This window comes from Corvus hawaiiensis, chromosome 1 (assembly GCF_020740725.1).
Source record: "Corvus hawaiiensis isolate bCorHaw1 chromosome 1, bCorHaw1.pri.cur, whole genome shotgun sequence".
Classification (NCBI taxonomy): domain Eukaryota; kingdom Metazoa; phylum Chordata; class Aves; order Passeriformes; family Corvidae; genus Corvus; species Corvus hawaiiensis.
The window spans coordinates 19832160-19849096 of NC_063213.1; the positions used below are offsets into that span (position 1 = coordinate 19832160).

General features: G+C 35.6%; 1 protein-coding gene across 1 annotated transcript in view; it reads right to left on the bottom strand.

The window, feature by feature from the left end:
• MALRD1 (MAM and LDL receptor class A domain containing 1) overlaps nt 1–16937 on the bottom strand; it is a 234883-nt gene that overhangs the window by 145335 nt on the left and 72611 nt on the right. The window contains exons 19-21 of the mRNA XM_048323783.1: nt 14460–14636; nt 11989–12166; nt 1819–1975 (exon numbers count right to left, since the gene is read on the bottom strand). Coding sequence (XP_048179740.1) covers nt 1819–1975; nt 11989–12166; nt 14460–14636 — 512 coding nt within the window. The remainder of the gene's footprint in view (nt 1–1818; nt 1976–11988; nt 12167–14459; nt 14637–16937) is intronic.

Below are 16937 nucleotides of genomic sequence, written 5' to 3' on the forward strand. Positions count from 1 at the left end.
AGGTTCCAACAAATAATCAAACAGAGGTTGCTCAGGAAAGTGACAGCAAATCAATGTTTAAGAAAATAATAGAAACACAGGAAGGTAGCCGTTCGTGCAAACAGCAGGAAAATCCTCAGCAATCCTACATGATATTTGATGGCATGGATGCAGACTAAGACACAAAAGTCCAAAAAATGTGGTAGTCTTGGGGGAAGATATTGATTAAAGGTCTTTTAAGCACAGAAAATATTCATATTCATACAATAGTTAGAGCCTTCTTAATATAAATAATGAGATATCACCTAAATAGTTTTATATTCTGAGTTATTCTTACATCCATTATTAATTGATTAATCAAGCAATTGAAACCAGGCAATTATTAACAGTGTGCAAAGGTCTCATGATTTTCCTTTGGTACCTCTTAAAATCAATTAGGTGGGGGGTGAGGGAGAATCAGTTAAAGAACACAGGGAAATGGTAATCTATGTTGAAACTGAGAAAAAAAAAATTTATACTATACACATTTGCCTTTTGTGGTGGTAATACTGGCCGTGGCTCCATAGAATTTCCTGCTGATTCCTACAAAACACTCTTTGAATGTGATTCCAACTGACATGGGTTCCTACTCTGTAAAGAAGCCCCGGACCCCGGAGTACGCAGAGAGGTCCCAAAGCACGTTAATTGGTCCCAAGCCTTAAAACTGAGGATGAACCATCTTTATGCCCTGATTTCCCACTGATTCTGAGGAATTAATATTTTACTGCTTGCCAAGCAGCCTAGCAAGATCTTTACCTAGCTGGGAGAAATTCAACTATATTTTTTAAAAAATTATTTAGGAAAAATCCAATAAAACACAGAACATGCTTCCGCTGAATACCTAGCAAACCACACGCAGGGTGTGTAGGTCACCACATCCCAGATTTCATTTCTAATATCAACACATATTTGTATATAAACAAATCATAAAATTTGTTTTGAATTACAAAATTATTGAGTTCTGTCAGCCTTTTATTATAGTTTGTTATTCCGAATAACTGAGCTAGTCAGAATTTATTTGTATATTTAAATTCACATGCACTGCCCACATCCGATATGATACTGACTGCACTGGTGACTGGGTAAATACTGAGTATTTTTTTCAATCCATTCCTGATGCTGTAGGTATTTCATAGCATTCCTGGGAGATCCCATTATAAGCACAGAGCTGCATGGTAAAAACAACTGTTTAGAACAACATTGCTGTTTTCTTCATTTCTCTCTTCAGTGACTCATACAAGCTGCTAATGTGTTAAATTTCCTTCACAGAAAGCTTTTATTTTAACTGGAGTAACGAAAAGGATATGGGAAAGCAAATTTGTTGCTTATATGCCACAGAAATAGTTCAATGCTGCTTACATGAATATAATTAATCCCTGAAAGTGACGTGTTCAGCTTTTCAAAGAATACGGTTCTTCTACAAAATTTTATGTCAAATTTTGATACTTCTTATTTTCATGCTCCCACATTTAGCCAAAGACCTTGATGTCCAAATACCTATTGTTGCTTTTCAGTGTCAAATGGTACTGTGTGACACAAAGCTTTTTCTTGTATGGAAATTCCAACCATAGCATGTCTATAACAGTCACAATTTTTGGTTGTTATAGAAAATTATTTCTCCAGTCTACTTGAGCTCATGCTTCCTTCTGATCATAACATGTTGAGAGCAGTAGAGTGTTAGCAATTGTTCATTTTCATTTACTCACAGCCTAGGCTTTAATGAAACTAAAAAAAAGAAAGGGCATCAATTTTCTCACAGTAATTTCATGCAGAAAAACAGAACAAAGAGCACCTCCATACCTCCAGAGAACCTACTGTTGAACCATTCATGTGATTCCAGAATATGATTTTGCATCTGGGCCCTGTAAGGGAGATAACTGGGGTAGCAATGTCAGCTGTGTGACCAAATTCTCCATTTGAGCTGTCTGCAAAGATATACCAGCCTTCTTCAGTGCACCTGCTCAGAGAAAAAGGGTTATAATTTATTAAAACAAAACATTTCATCATAATTAATTTATGATTGTAATATTTCCTTAGATAGCATCTGCTGTCTGACTATCTGGATGCAACTTAGTGTGTAGCCAGAATATAAAAAAAAAAAAAAACCCTTGCAAAGGCAGCTAGTATTTCCATATCAGATATTGGCAAAAAAAGGAAAAAAAAGAACTGAAGTCAACCCACAGGATCATGTAGATGTGGGTAGAGGGACTCTGGCTTTCCCTACTGCCCTATTTCCTCAGGGAAATTAGAAGGTTTGATCCTGGCCTAAAGTCAAGAAAATCCAGGATGTTGGGTGAAATTTTGTCCCCTGAGCTACTGGGAAAGACGAAGCTGTCTTTGAAGCAAGCATCAGACTCTGAGGGTACAGAGGGACCAGAAGTACAGTTTTAGTGTTTTGGGTACTTAAGATTTAACCCCTAAAACCCTTACTTTCCAAAATAAAATGCAGCTGTTTACCAAAGCTAAGATTCTCTTCTCTCCAACAGAGTTGCTTCACGCTCAGTACTCCTCAAAAGACTCTTTCCAACAAGTGCTTACAAACCTGACAATGGAGACTATGTTTTTAAATAGGTGCTGATATTAGGTTTTTCTTTCTTTCTGGTTTTCCTGATTGGCCAGGTTCTGAGCAACCACTCTGTAAAGTTGTATCACTACAGCTGTGAGAAGACAATGACCATACCCAGCAAGCACTGCCAAGAGAAACACAATATGCTCAAAGATGTCATCACATCTGAAAATCCTGCCTAATGGGAAGGGTCGGGAATTTGATAGTATAGATTCAGAAACAGGCCTTCAAAAATCCTCACAAATCAGGGACTTGTTCACTGCTTGTTAGCTGCACTACTGCTTCTACCTCCCCTGGTGTCGCACCAGAAAAGAAAACACCCATCCAAACAAACAATTAAAAAGGCAACATTTTAATGGGACAGATCTTCATTTTTCATAGTCAGATATGTTACATGTGAGATCACTGAAAACTGCTCATAAACATAGCAGGGACCAAAGTTTGTCTGGGTGGAATCCCAGGGGGAAGAGTAAGGATCTATGGAAATCAGGATTTTCTCCACGATCTTGTTTTTCTTTTCATTAAAAGACAGATGAGAGACTTGCTGCTGATGCTTTTTTTTTATCACTGAATCCTGGCAACTCAGACATCTTTATAATTGCTGCATGCATTTACCTCATCCTTTAGCCTAAGTATATAAAACATTCTCCAAATAAACTGCCTGTGCTATATAACTAATAGTTGAAAGCTTTGAAAACTCGTGGTTACAGACCTTTCAAGAAGTGTGTATTTGGACAATTCATTTATTTCTCTCTGCTGAAGAAAGCTGTTATTTCAAGGTAGCAGTTTTAAGTTTCTTTTTTGCCTTGGTGCTGAGTATTCTACCAGAGCCTGGCTTGGAGGTAAAATAGGATCCAGTTCTCTTAAGGTTTGCAAAAATATTGAAAAATTCAGAATTACTCTGCTTCTGGGAACTCATGCCTTCAATGGTCCAAGGGTGTCTGCACTGTATTTACAACAGCATTCAAAAGGACTATAAGAAGAAGAATGATTAAAAGCTCTGAAAAGCAAATAGCATTTGCAGACCTCATACTTTCCAGAGTATTCAGTATTACAGCCATGCCTCTCAGTGAGATCAGTTTGAAATAGTGGCAGGGTACAATCAATACCATGATGAAATTCAATCATCCATCTCTCATTGGTATGTTCTGTCAGACATGTCTTTGACCTGAAGGCAGGTCAAAGATCACCCCTCTGCCCAGATACTACTGTCCCATAGCCCATCTTAAGAAGACAGGTGTCACTGCAAATTGTTGACCTTGTTTCAGTGTTTGCTATAATATCACATTTCAAACTAGTAAACCAGATGAAAGTCCCCTGTATGAAACACTTCACAGTGCTAGCCATTAAACATGGTGGTGGTATGTGATTACAAGAATATGAAGGTTATGTGAGCAAGTAATGGGAAATGGAGGGATCAGAAGGGGATGGGTAAGTATGTGAAGAGCATCCTTGTTCACTTTCACTCCTATCAAGGAAAGTTTTATAGTTTTATAGTTTTGTAGGACTACAAGACTAATGTACTTGTGACCTATCCGTGTTTAAAAGGAAAGCTTTCTTCTTGTGAAAATTAACCTGCATCATTTTTGCTCACAGAACAAAGTAATTTCTCTGTCTTGAAATCTTAAGCTGCCTGGTATAGAAGCCTGTATGGAACTTCCAGAGAGGTGCATGATCTACAGGAAAGAGTTTGAAGAAAGCCAATTAACTTACACGCAATCACCTGTTCAGTTTGTCAAGCTCTGACTTTGGAAATAAAAGATTTCTTTCTTACCTGGCCCATTTTTATTTTAAACTAGTAAGAAGGTATTCCGAAACTTTCCATAAAAATAAATTATCAGTTTCTGTTACTCTGTTCAGATGATGTTCTTCACCTCTTCACCCTCAACCTTTGTTTTTTAAGTGATCTTTGGAGAAGATAACTTTCTTCATCATGAGAGTTAATCAACTGATCCCTCCTTAAATTCATTTCTTTCCTATTCCATAAAAAGGCTCCTTTGAGTATTTTTTTGTTTGTGTTTTGTTTTTTTTTTTAATGAGACCTCAATAAGTTAATGGTAAGAACTGTAAAACAAGGTATTTTTCAACATTTATAATAGTGAATTAATCTGGCTTGTAGCATAGATCTTATGTAAGTGCTGAAATTCAGCAGAATACAGGCAGGCTCCCCTGCCAGTAGCTGCAGAGCTCAGGTCAATTTAGAAAACTAACCCATGGAAAACCTCTTAGTTGGCAGCTACACTAGGTGTCATTAAAATCTAGATATTCACCCTTTGAAAATAATTAATTTTACCTCTGTACTAGAAGCATTCCCTATACAAAGACACTCCTGTGCCAGTCCAAAAATCCTAATTAATTTCAAAGGGAAATTCACAACATTGTAATGGATATAAAATTTTCAACATGAACAACTGACCTATATTTGCATACTTATCTTTGTTAATACCTTAATATTTCAAATATTTTTTAAACTGTATTTGGCAAAGAATGGACATTCATAGAAGAATCCTCACGCATTTTCCCCTTCAAGGCATTCAAAAGAACACAATGAACTGAATATACTAATTAGGGAAAGATTAGGTGGGTTAAGAAAAGTTGGAGATCTATCAAAAAATTAGGCCCATCTTAAATCTGGCACTGCTATCAAGTCACATCTCATGCTGTGAATTATACATTTCACAGTACTAATTGTCTATTGTTGCAGTGTCTGAAAGTGGATCGAAACTTATTCAGATGCTGTCTTGTACAGCAAGTTCAAGCTCTTATTTAATGAATTGTTGGACATCTCTCAGTTTTAAAGTGTTAATTCGTCCGTGTATCTTCTACAAATTGTTTGAGAACGTCTGATTAAACACTTAAATGGACTTATAAAATAGCCTTTACTCATTATTTTTCCCTAGGACTGAAGGCTAAACTTGATTAGAAAAGAAACAACTCCCTTTCACTAAAAAGTTCTGATTTCTTTCCAAATCTCAGCAATAATGAGAAAAACAAACAAACAGGAAACATAAACTGGAGAAGGAAATTTTAGTCAGAGTTACAAGTATCCCAGTGATCAGCATACCCTACTAAACTTCAAAATTCAGAAAGCAGCAGCCTCCACGTGCTCCATTTTTCCTGATTCTCTGTGTCCATAAACACTGTGCAGTATCTATGTAGCAAATCAGAGCCCCACACCTATTGCACCTATTATGCATTGAAAGTGTTCCTCAGCTCTCCACCACCGTCTGGGATCTGCTAGGTGTGAGTGACCTGCAATTAGAACAGATGGGTTTCTGTATAGAGAAAAAACCAAAATAGTGGCCAAGAACACCCAGTAGGGCACTAGGTGACCTTCAACAGAAGCACTCTCTTGACCAAAGGGGAAGGATAGTGGGATATTGGACATATCAGGAAAATGTGGGACATCAAAGCTCAAGCTGATGGTTTCAATCAGTCAAGACAGTGGCTTCAGTTTGCATTTTCCACATCCTTGGCACCCTTTATCAGGGTAGTGAGGCTAGGGGAGATAACTCTCTTCTCTAGCTTCTTTCCCCCAAAGCATAAGTAACCACCTGACAGAAGTTCTGCTAAAGTTAATTCATTAGCAGGTTTTTTTTTTTTCTAGATTAGCTACAACTTCCTAGCTAAAAACATTTCATCAAAAGATTTCTGAGAAAAAATTTTAGCTAATAGAGAGTTAAATTCTAACCTTTTAATTCCTAAAAAAAATATTTATGAGAAAATATTTATATTTTTGTCATTTTTTCTTGTACTGTCATCAGAATATAGCATTGATATTTTAATGCCTTATATATTTGACAAAAGGTGGTTGTAAACTGTGATACTTTGACCTTTCCATCATACTAACTTCATTTTCTGTTGACTCCTATTAATTCTTGTTTATAGTGTCGAAACCAGATGATATGAAAATTCTGGCAAAAATTTAAGAGGGTATAAAAAGAAAACTTGCTATATTTTCTAGCAAAAAAAGTTGCAATACAAATATATAGCATTCAAAATTAATTATTACAATATTCCAAAGGAAACAGGCAAAGAATGAGGACAGTTTAATCTTTATGTGTTCATATATAGTCCAATGTAACTTCAGTATTAAGTGTAAAATGGGGAAGCCATGTAGATATTCAGCCTTTTACTTGAAATTTGTCTGTAACGTGGGAAACTGCTCAAAGGTGAGTAGAGAAAATTTAGAACTGTTACAGAAAGTGTTATAGAAATATATATATATAAATAGAATAATCCTTCTGTAAAAAAAAAAAAAACAACAAACCCTAACATTTCCCACAACATTGCATCTTCCTGGAGGAATAACAAAAAATGCTACAAAAATTCAGAAGTGAAAGACACCTTAATATGCAAGAATTCATTCAAAAAGAAATTGATCACTTCCTTTGTGGTGTGGGTAACAGCTCCTCAATGCACTACCCATTATGCCCATTAGTTCAGCCAGAAGGCCACAGGTGTATAGGAAGGAGAGGGTACTCGTGGTGGACAGTGCCAAGGTTTTACTTAAGGTTTACAGTGAATGCGAATCTGAAAGAAATATAGTAGGGCACAAATCTTTACAAAGCATGAGAAGATTTACGATGAGAAGGATGGAGAATGATAAAAAAAATACCTTGTTTCTTTCCTATCTGTACTTGTTAGATATTCAGTGTCTACATCAGAAATACTTTGACTACTTATCCTGCTGTAGATAATATAGGATGGCCTATTATAGATCACAATATGTGAACAAAACCTTCACAGACCTCTTCTTGCAGTTTGACATATAACATATTCATAGGCTTAAAAAAATTTGTTCCCTGAATAAAGATTGTTGCAGCTGTGAGGATGTTGTTTCAGAAAAATAATATATATTCAAAATTAAAATGTTATGAAATATGTAATTTCCAATATTCCTAAAGGACAATAAGAACTCCAATAATTTAATTAATTCTATGCATGAGAGAAGGATTTTCTGTGCTGAACACTTCCAACCACTTAAATATTAATAGGTCTTAAATAGTCAGTAACTAAAATCTGTATCTAACAACTAGAAGAAAAAAATGAAAGGAAAGTTTTCCTTGAATGAAATGTAAGCATTTCAGTATGGATTAAAAAAAATTAAAAGAGAAAAGAGGGAGTGAACAGTTGTTAGGAATGCAGATTTTCACTTACAGCCATATGGGATAAATTACTTTTAATGTGGTTATTCCAAAAAAGAGTAAGTTCTCTTATGATTTGAAACATTTCTTTTTCCTAGTAATCTCTCACATCCATTAACATTTAATATTACGGCATAATAAACTCAGAAACAAAAAAATATAATATGACTGTCATGCCATAATAAAGCAGACATAAATTTTTTGGAAGACTGCTTTCTGAAAGGATGCCATAGAGCTATTTCCTACTGCAGAAGCCAACCTCTACTTGTATTTACAGCTGAATGCCAACAGACAGAGTTCCTTGCATAGTGCCACAGAGAAAAAAATTCTATCCTTGTCACACAAATACAAGATTGAGTTCAATAGTTAATTCAAACTGAATGGAACCAAAGGTGCTTAACACACCAAAACACAAGTCATACTGAGACCTGTAACTGGACACTGACATCGGAAAGTTGCTCAAAAGAAAACCACCAGAAGTGTGAGAAGGAATTCTTGTACTAAATAAAAGCATGGTATATTTATTATTGGATCCTGAGAGTCAAAATTCTAGAAGAAAATTTCTATCTGTGACCATACTCCAAGTGTATCACATAAAACTTTGATGCCTTGTTTTATATAATAAATACGAATTCCAGAAAGAAAATGAGTTGGCAAAGTTTTACTGACACAGAATGATTAAAGTCTTCACAGTTTAATTTATTTTCATTATGAGATTAATCCCATGCTCTGGCATCCTAACATAAGAGGCAAAAAAAGACTTTGGGTACATTCTCTTTCTTTGTACAAAATTAGGTCTGATTAAATTATGATTACTTGCACTGAAATAATATGACATCATCCTGCAAATAATTTCTGGCCATTATCTTATTCTTAAAAGTAAATGGTATTATTTAAGTTAGACAAACAAGGAAAAAGAAACCAACAACAAACAAACAAAAAAAACCCCAAGCAAACAAGTAAAACCATATATACAATACTTAATATTTTTTTCTCCTATTTTGAAGTTCTTAGACTCTCAAATTTAAAGCATTTCTTGATAGTTGAAAAAACTGCTGGGCTTAAGTATATTACTTAAAAACTTTAATTTTGCCTGATTTTCCTGTCCTGAATTCTGATAATGATTGTCTGAAAAGCAGACACAAAAGCAAGACACATGGGTTAAAAATATGTTCATCAGAGGAGCTATTTACACAGCAATAATTATCATGTCAGCTTAGAATTTTATTTCTGCATCCATTTTTGGTTTGATTCATTAGATTTGGTGCATGAATTATCATGTCAATTAAGTGACTACAAAGTTTTCAATTAACAGTTGTACCCAAATTTCATTAATAATGTCAAAGAATTTGCTACATCCCTATCCAGATTCTTTAAAAAGGAAATAAACTGATAGACTTATCCATTTGCTGATGTCAACTCTGTACACTTGTTTAAACCTACACAAACTGCTACTTTTATTGTTATAGCTTTTCTAAACCAATCTGCAATAGAGAATTCCATTTGCTAAGTATAGAAACATGTCACAGGAGCTCTACATTCATACATGAATATTGGTCTTTTCCGTGCACAACGCCAATGCCTCCTAGTCCTTTGTAGAACACACAACTGACTTTTTCTAGCTCAAGCCAGGGACTGTCTATCTCAAGCCAGGCTCCCACGGCAAACTCCCAAAATGGCTTCTAATCCTCCAGCCTTTGGTTTATATATACACATACAAGCTGTTCTCACTATTTCCAAAGTAATTACTTTCACTTAATTAATGTAATTACAGCTTTAAAGACTCACACCTCCACCTCACAATTCACCGGCCTACATGTGGCTAGCCCAAGTACTTATTCTGGGGAAGCAGATGGTTTGAGTCCAAGTATTCACATGTATTTTTGCTGAAAGAACTCATTGTAAGCTGCACTGCCAGCTACTCTTGAATCAGGATGAATCCAAACATTTCTATATGTAGTCATGCATATTTTATTTTAATTTGTAAACATACAAGATTAACACAGCTTGCCTCATCTAACTCCATGGAAGTTTGGGGAAAATGGATGAGAAAATAAAACTAAATGTTGCAGGGTTTTAATTCAACAAAACTGCTGCTCTGCATCTCCTGTTGTAATTTGGAAGGATCTATTTTCTGTACTTCTCTATAGACCAATAAACAAGGGGAAGGGGGAAACCATAGAACCAAACTGCATCTCATGTGAGACACCACAAGAGAAATACATTACAGAGTTGCCTGAAAACTGCAATCTCTATGGATCATTTACTTTCTCTTTTCATCAGTCCTTTTCAATATACTGTTTGTTGCATTAAACCCTGAAAATATGTTGAAAACCAGTAATAAAATTCCATGTATCACTGTGCCAATTCAAACATATAGTGGAAAGGTTGTGAGAGGATTTACTAAGTACACATACAGGGCTGGTATTGGCTAATATATAACAATTAAAGAGCAGTCAATGAAAGATTTGACAGCTAATTTATTGTAAACAGTTGCTCTTTTTTATGGAATATACTTCCTTTTCACATGAGACCGAGAAACAACTAGGTAGCATTGCAATTCTTTGCTATTGTTGAATGATTTTTTCTGGATTTGGTATTGTTGTTTTGGGATTTTTGTAAAAATGCAGTAATTTTAATGAAGTGCACAGTGAAACTAACATATTGAGCTCATTCTTTAATAGTGATAGAATTCAGGCTGATTAAATGCAATATAATGTAATTTGAAACTAGTAGCAATATAGCAAAGATTTTGTTGGAGTGGTCTTAATTTAAAGACCATCTCTGCACTCTATGGGCTATTGCCACAGGAAGTAAACATATGTGTCACTAGAACCAGGCAAGTATTTTTCTGTTCAGAATAAATACACTGCACAGAAATTTTCTTATTAATGAAGTTGTATTACATTGAAAATTGTTTGTACTCAATACATTTGCTAGTTATCTGTAGGGGTTTTTTATCAATAAATCTTACTGTTACTTTTAACTGGATTAATGCATCTTTTTAAAACACATTTCTTACTTAATTAAAAAAAAACAAAACAAAACCTCACACATTTAAAACCAAAGGTGCATGCAGAAAACTTAAGTTTTGTTCCTTGAGCTAAATGAAAGGAGTATCTTCCAGGGAGCTAGTACCTATCTTAAGCAATCTACCTAGAATGCAATGTTAATTTACAAATCTTCACTGAGAGAATAGAAATATTTTACATTTTAATATGAAGTGATATAATTTACCAGAAAAATGGTAAAATCAAAATAAATGGTAAATAAAATATCAACGAAACTGAAGTTAGCTCTAACTACAGTAGTTTTGAACTGCATTAGTCAAATATTAAATGACTGCAGGATTCACAAGACCTATTGTGTTAACTTGTACTGCCCACCCGTGGGTAAAACTGCTGGGATAAGAGCAATAGCTAACAACGATAATTAACAATAACAATAACAATAACAATAACAAAACTGGTAGCAATAGCTTACAACTAACCATAGCTAGTAAGGTAGAAAAATGAGCATAAATTAGTTGTGTGAAGAAAGACCATTTGAGAAGGTATTCACCTAAAACTGATCAAGAGGATGACCACCGTGAACTAAATTAGTACCAAATTAATTACAAAGCCAGATTTCAAAGGAGAAGTCAGCTTGAAAAGAAGTGTAAAAGTAGGATGAGAATTTTTAGTAGCAGGGATTGATAACGCAGTGCAAAGAGCAGTGGCCAACATCTGTTTTTGACATGCCAGAGGTCATCTTGCTGATGCCACAACCACTGCAGAGACCAGACAAAGCACCACCCCCACTGGATGCTGCCAACAGCCTGCAGCCAACTGCTGGGCTGGGAGTTTGGCATGCTACAAGGAGGGTGATTTCTCATGGCATGGGTACACATAAAGCTGGAGCAGCCATGTCTTCCAAACTTGCTTTCCCATAAGTGGGAACATGCTTGTACTCCACATATCCTGTGGGAGGAGTACACATGTGCTTCTCTGAATGGGGATGTACTGAATCTTTTGGGAATTACTTATAGAAAGGTGTTTAGTAATTTTTATCTGCTTATTAATGTTTTTTTATTTTGATTCATCTGTAGTATTGATCCTGCATACCTACTTCACTGGTTGTCAGTTAATTATGTGTCATTATTAAATCAGTAAACTGTTTCTGTATTGTAAACGGAACAGTTTTTCCCCTAGACAATCTGTATGTGGTTAAGATCACACATTCTAGAAGAGACTCGAGCACCTGAAAAAATGTACTCACGTAGTATGATCGGTTAATGGGCAGTGTTGTTCTTGCTCAGGGTAGAGATTTGCTCCTCTTCCAAGTTGCCACTTGAATGTGTTTGTGATATGTATGGAATAGTTTCTTGACATCTGTTCCAAGGCTGGTTGATGCCATCCACACAGGCCTTTATCTTCGAAGTCACAGACTTCCGTAACTTTAGAGATTAACAGTGATTACTCATGTTTATATAAAAATTGAAAATTTTTAACTCATGTTACAATACAAAAAGCAACATGTAGATAAAACGCATTCAATTCATAGTATCTGTGAATACTTACACATTACTAACATGCATAGTTTTTTCCTTATAGATAAAACATGAATTATATATGTTCTCCTCTATTAGACAGATTCTAATTTTGGGAATACACCAATTTATTTGCACCATAGTATCTACCTTCCTATGCGTTCTGACCAGCTTTCAGCTCATTCTAATAATCTGCCATATAATATACATGGAAATTTATGTAAAATTCATCAGCCAAGAATCTGTGAGCTGCTGTATGGTTCTGTCTCCAGTCCTGTAGGCTGATGACATTAGCAAACCATTATAAATTGTGTACAAAGTCCATGCCCAAAGTTCTAAAAAAACCCCAAAACAAAACAAAGCAGTTCTCACAAAACTTGAAAGTTACATAAAAATGCATCTATTTGGTATTGGTGTCAAATACTGAATTGTTGTCTTACTAAATAAATATGCAACTGCCTTTCAATGACTTTTTGCTTCCTGAGCAACTGGACAAGAAAAGTGAGCTCACTACTGATCCTCCTTAGGGTAAAGAAACCAATTTATTTTCCATTTCTGCTATGAATATTTATTCTCCAGCACATGATCCAAGTTGAGTCTAGTCACTCTCCAGAACTTTGGAACAGATTATTACGCTTAAGTGACTTTTTTGAGACTTGTGCGAGGAAAATGAGAATTTATTTTAACCCATAAACCCATATAAAATGCTGCATCGAGAAATCATAGTTTGTTGGTAGACTGTGCCTGATACTTCTTTCCTTGAAGGCTAAAAATGGTAGACTAAAGAGAGAGTGAGTTTTGATTTACAGCTTGTATATCCTCACTAAGGAAGCAAACTGCAGGCAGTGTGATCTCATGAGTTGCCCATACGAAGATTTGTGATGTTTCATGAGAATGATGAGTTGCATTAAATGCATATTCCCCTTTTTAACATGCTTTGTAAACATTATATGTAAAGTGCCTCTGAGAAAGATAACACCTTCCTGTGACCATATTTCTGTTTCAGTCAGGATGTTTTTAAGTCCTAGTCCAGCATTGTCTTTTAAGTGATAAATTCCCATCTTAGTGATGGGAGACCTCAGACAGAACAAATATGTAAAGGTGTAGTCTCCACAGTATTTATCTTGCTTAGAAGGAAAAGATGTTTTGTAAGATAATGTAAATTTCTGAGGAGAGAAATAATCAGAGGGCTCTGCATTTATTTCTCAGGGCCAGATTTCGAAGGCTGGTGTTTTTTCACACTATAGGAAACTACCCAGTGATACTTAAACATCAGATTCATTTCTTCCGGTTATTCCCACATAAGAAATAGACATAGGGAGTGAAGGATGCTTTTCCTCACTGAGTCCTCAGCCTTGAGAGAGGTGACTGAATTCCCTACACTTTGTGTAATGAATTCAGAGTTTTCATTTTCAGTGACAATAGTCTTGCTTGCAAAGGATGATGAGGTCACTGTCTCTAGATGTCTGTCCCCCACATTAACTGTCTTCAGTAAATAGTTCTTTCAAGTACTGTTCTTTGAGGCAAAAGGAAGTCATTAATAGCTTCTAAAATGCTACAGTGTGAACTGCTGCAACTCAGAAGCAACAGACAATTGCCTTAGATCTTTATGGACATCATATGCGGACCTTGTCCATTTTCCCACTTACAGCATTCCCATAAGACTAACAGCTTTACAGGCTGGAACTCACTTCTGTGTGGAGTAGGGTGAATTTCACAATAGTTGCTGCTGCTGAAACAATTTGGTGTAAAAAAATCCCCAACAGCCAAACAAGCAAATGAAACCCATACTCATTGAAGTAGGTAAGAAGTGGATCCAGTTCTCCCAGACATCCACCCCGAACATGAAACTCTAAAGTTATTCTCTCTTCCAGTCTAGACTAGTGAACATTTTAAGAAACTATGCTCACTTAAAATTGTCATGTATAGTTATCAATCATTAGGGAGCTGAGGATTCCTTCCCCTGCCATATTTCAGCAGTTACCTGAATTGAAACGTTGAGTCTGAATCAGAAGGCAGAAAGTGCATTGCATCACACATATATTAAGAGCAAAATGCTATTATTTTTCTGGGGAAAATCACATTAAAATAACATTTAGGTGCTAATATCAAATTGCAAAGATAAGATAGAACTGCTGAAGCAACGTGTTTAAGACACAAAACTAGTAAGGTAGCAAAGAACATCATCTATTCCACTCACCACAAGCTGACTCATCAGACTTATCAGAGCAGTCAGGTCTAAAATCACACTTCTGGATCATCTGGATGCAGTGGCCAGAGGCTCTGCAGACAAACTCCTTCTCTGTGCAGTTGTTCATGGGGAGTGTGGCAGGAACTGAAGTTGCTGAAGTAGTTGTAGAAATAGTGGGCAAATTTCCTTTGAAAAAGGAGCCAAAAGAACGTTGAGCACCTGGACTAAGGCACTCCAGCTTCATAATGGTTTCTCCCCTTGCCGCTCCCACCCTTTTCCAGGGTATAGCTTAATGGAAACATGCCGGGACAGTTGAGTTGAGCTCAGCAGGAACTGAATTGGAGCTGTCCTCAGTGGAAAGCACTAGTTTTATCACACCATCCATATAATCTTTGACACTTGCAGGAATTTATTTACACCTCTTGCCTGTCTTTCGAATTTGGATTAACCCAGTGAATCACTTCAAAAAACTGATGCCAAGACTCACCAAGCAATCACAGAAACTGATTTTCTCAGTGAACCAAGGCTAACAGATTATTCCGATGATAATGGGGTTTTTTAACATGTTGATTACTACAAGTGACTGTGGAAATTACTATGTAACCTTCTTACCTTGTAAATTTATCCATGAAAAAAATTATTTTCTCATTAGAGAAATTATTCTGAGGTCACCACCTTGTTCCATCACCTCCTTTATGTTTCATTCAAACTCATTACCACTTCTTGCAAATCATCTTTTTTTGTCCTCCTACTCTTTAAAATGCACCTTTCTTCAAACTTACTCTCTTTTCTTGAAAACCTTTGCTATTATTGTCCATAAAATGAATTTTCATCATAAAACTCCTTTTTAAAATTTAATAATTTATTAAATTTTTAGCTGTAGTGCACAATGCACCTGAGCAATACACCTGAGTTAATTAAAAAGTATGCGTGAAGACTTTTTATATTAAATGTGTCTGGGATAGCAAGGAATTTCTTTTTTTTTTACCCTTGAAGGCTGGAGCAATAATACTGATAATAAATTACCCATTTCTATTTTGTAGGGTAGATAGAAAATCTATGACATTAAATAAATTATATTCCAGTCAAATGAATGATACTCCCATAATGTCCGAAAACTCAAACAAAAGACTTAGGGGAAGGAATGTTCTGAAGGAAGAATTGTATTAATTGATAAATCTATCTACAACTCATAATAATAGCAAGGACCTTATTGGTCAGAAATTTTTAAATATAAATGCCACGTTCAAGCCTCTGCTCCTGATAAGCTGAAATGGAAGAAGAAATTTTGAAGTACCCTAGCCTTCGCCACACGTGAAAAGAAAGGAGGACCTGATACTGCCTCTATTTTGAAACAATTAATTTTCTATACTTTATTAAACACCATTTTGTCCAGAGCAAGCATCACTGAATAGCCTTTGATTAGGGCATTCAAATGATGTATTGAAGCAGTACATTCAAGATTCAAAAGATTCAACATCTTCAATGTTACTTATGGGAGACTTTACCACCAAGCTGTCAAAACCATCTCTCCCTGTGAGTATTTGGTCACTTAAAGTGGAGCAAGAGCAACTGGGCAGTGCTTGATTCTAGTGCACAGGGACAGGGGAACCCTGCTTTTTCAGCCTGATCCCACTTGTGTTAAATATGGTGGAATATGCCACAGCTGTTGTCTGTTTTGCAGGCTATTCCCACAGTCTCTCTGACTGTTTTTTGGTTGTTGGGATACTTTTATGACATGGAGGAGATAAAATAAAGGCAGGACCCTGGACTGTCTCAAAAATTGCTCTCAACACTTAAAATATTTTCAGTATATACATAACACAAAACCTGATTCCTGTCCACCATTATACTTGACTATTTTATCTTTCCACACAATGAGCTTTTCTTTGTTTAGTTATTAACTTTGAAACTCTGACCCTCAATAATTTCCAAATTTCTTGTTTATTTTGAAAGTTTTCTTCCTAACTAATTTAAAAATATTTAGGTATTTTCTGATTATTTCTTTTATGTCCCCTGAATATAAGTCACGGTACATTAACTATTTACAAAAAGCCTTTATATCCAAAATGTTATAATAACAGCTTTACTCTGTATAAGTATGGTAAAACATTAGATAATTATCTGCAAAAGAAATACCATACACATTTGATATTCCTAGTAGAACCAATTATATCTACAAGAAATTTTTGGAGTGGCAGAACAAAACTCATCTGCACTAGGGTGTATATATGAAGTGCTAGGATACTAATATTCAGACACTGTTTTAAACTGTTTGCTGCTCTACAGCCCTGTCATGACTTTACAGCAACTGTCACACCATATATAACCCTGCAATGCCTGCTGCAGCTAACAGCAGCCCTCTTAAAATCCCTTCTGTGATGACCTCTGGATCTCAAGGCTGGTGTCTTGAAGTACATGTCTTTTGGGATATAATATTTTACAATTCTGTAGACATTGTACTACCCTTAGTAACAATGACTTTTG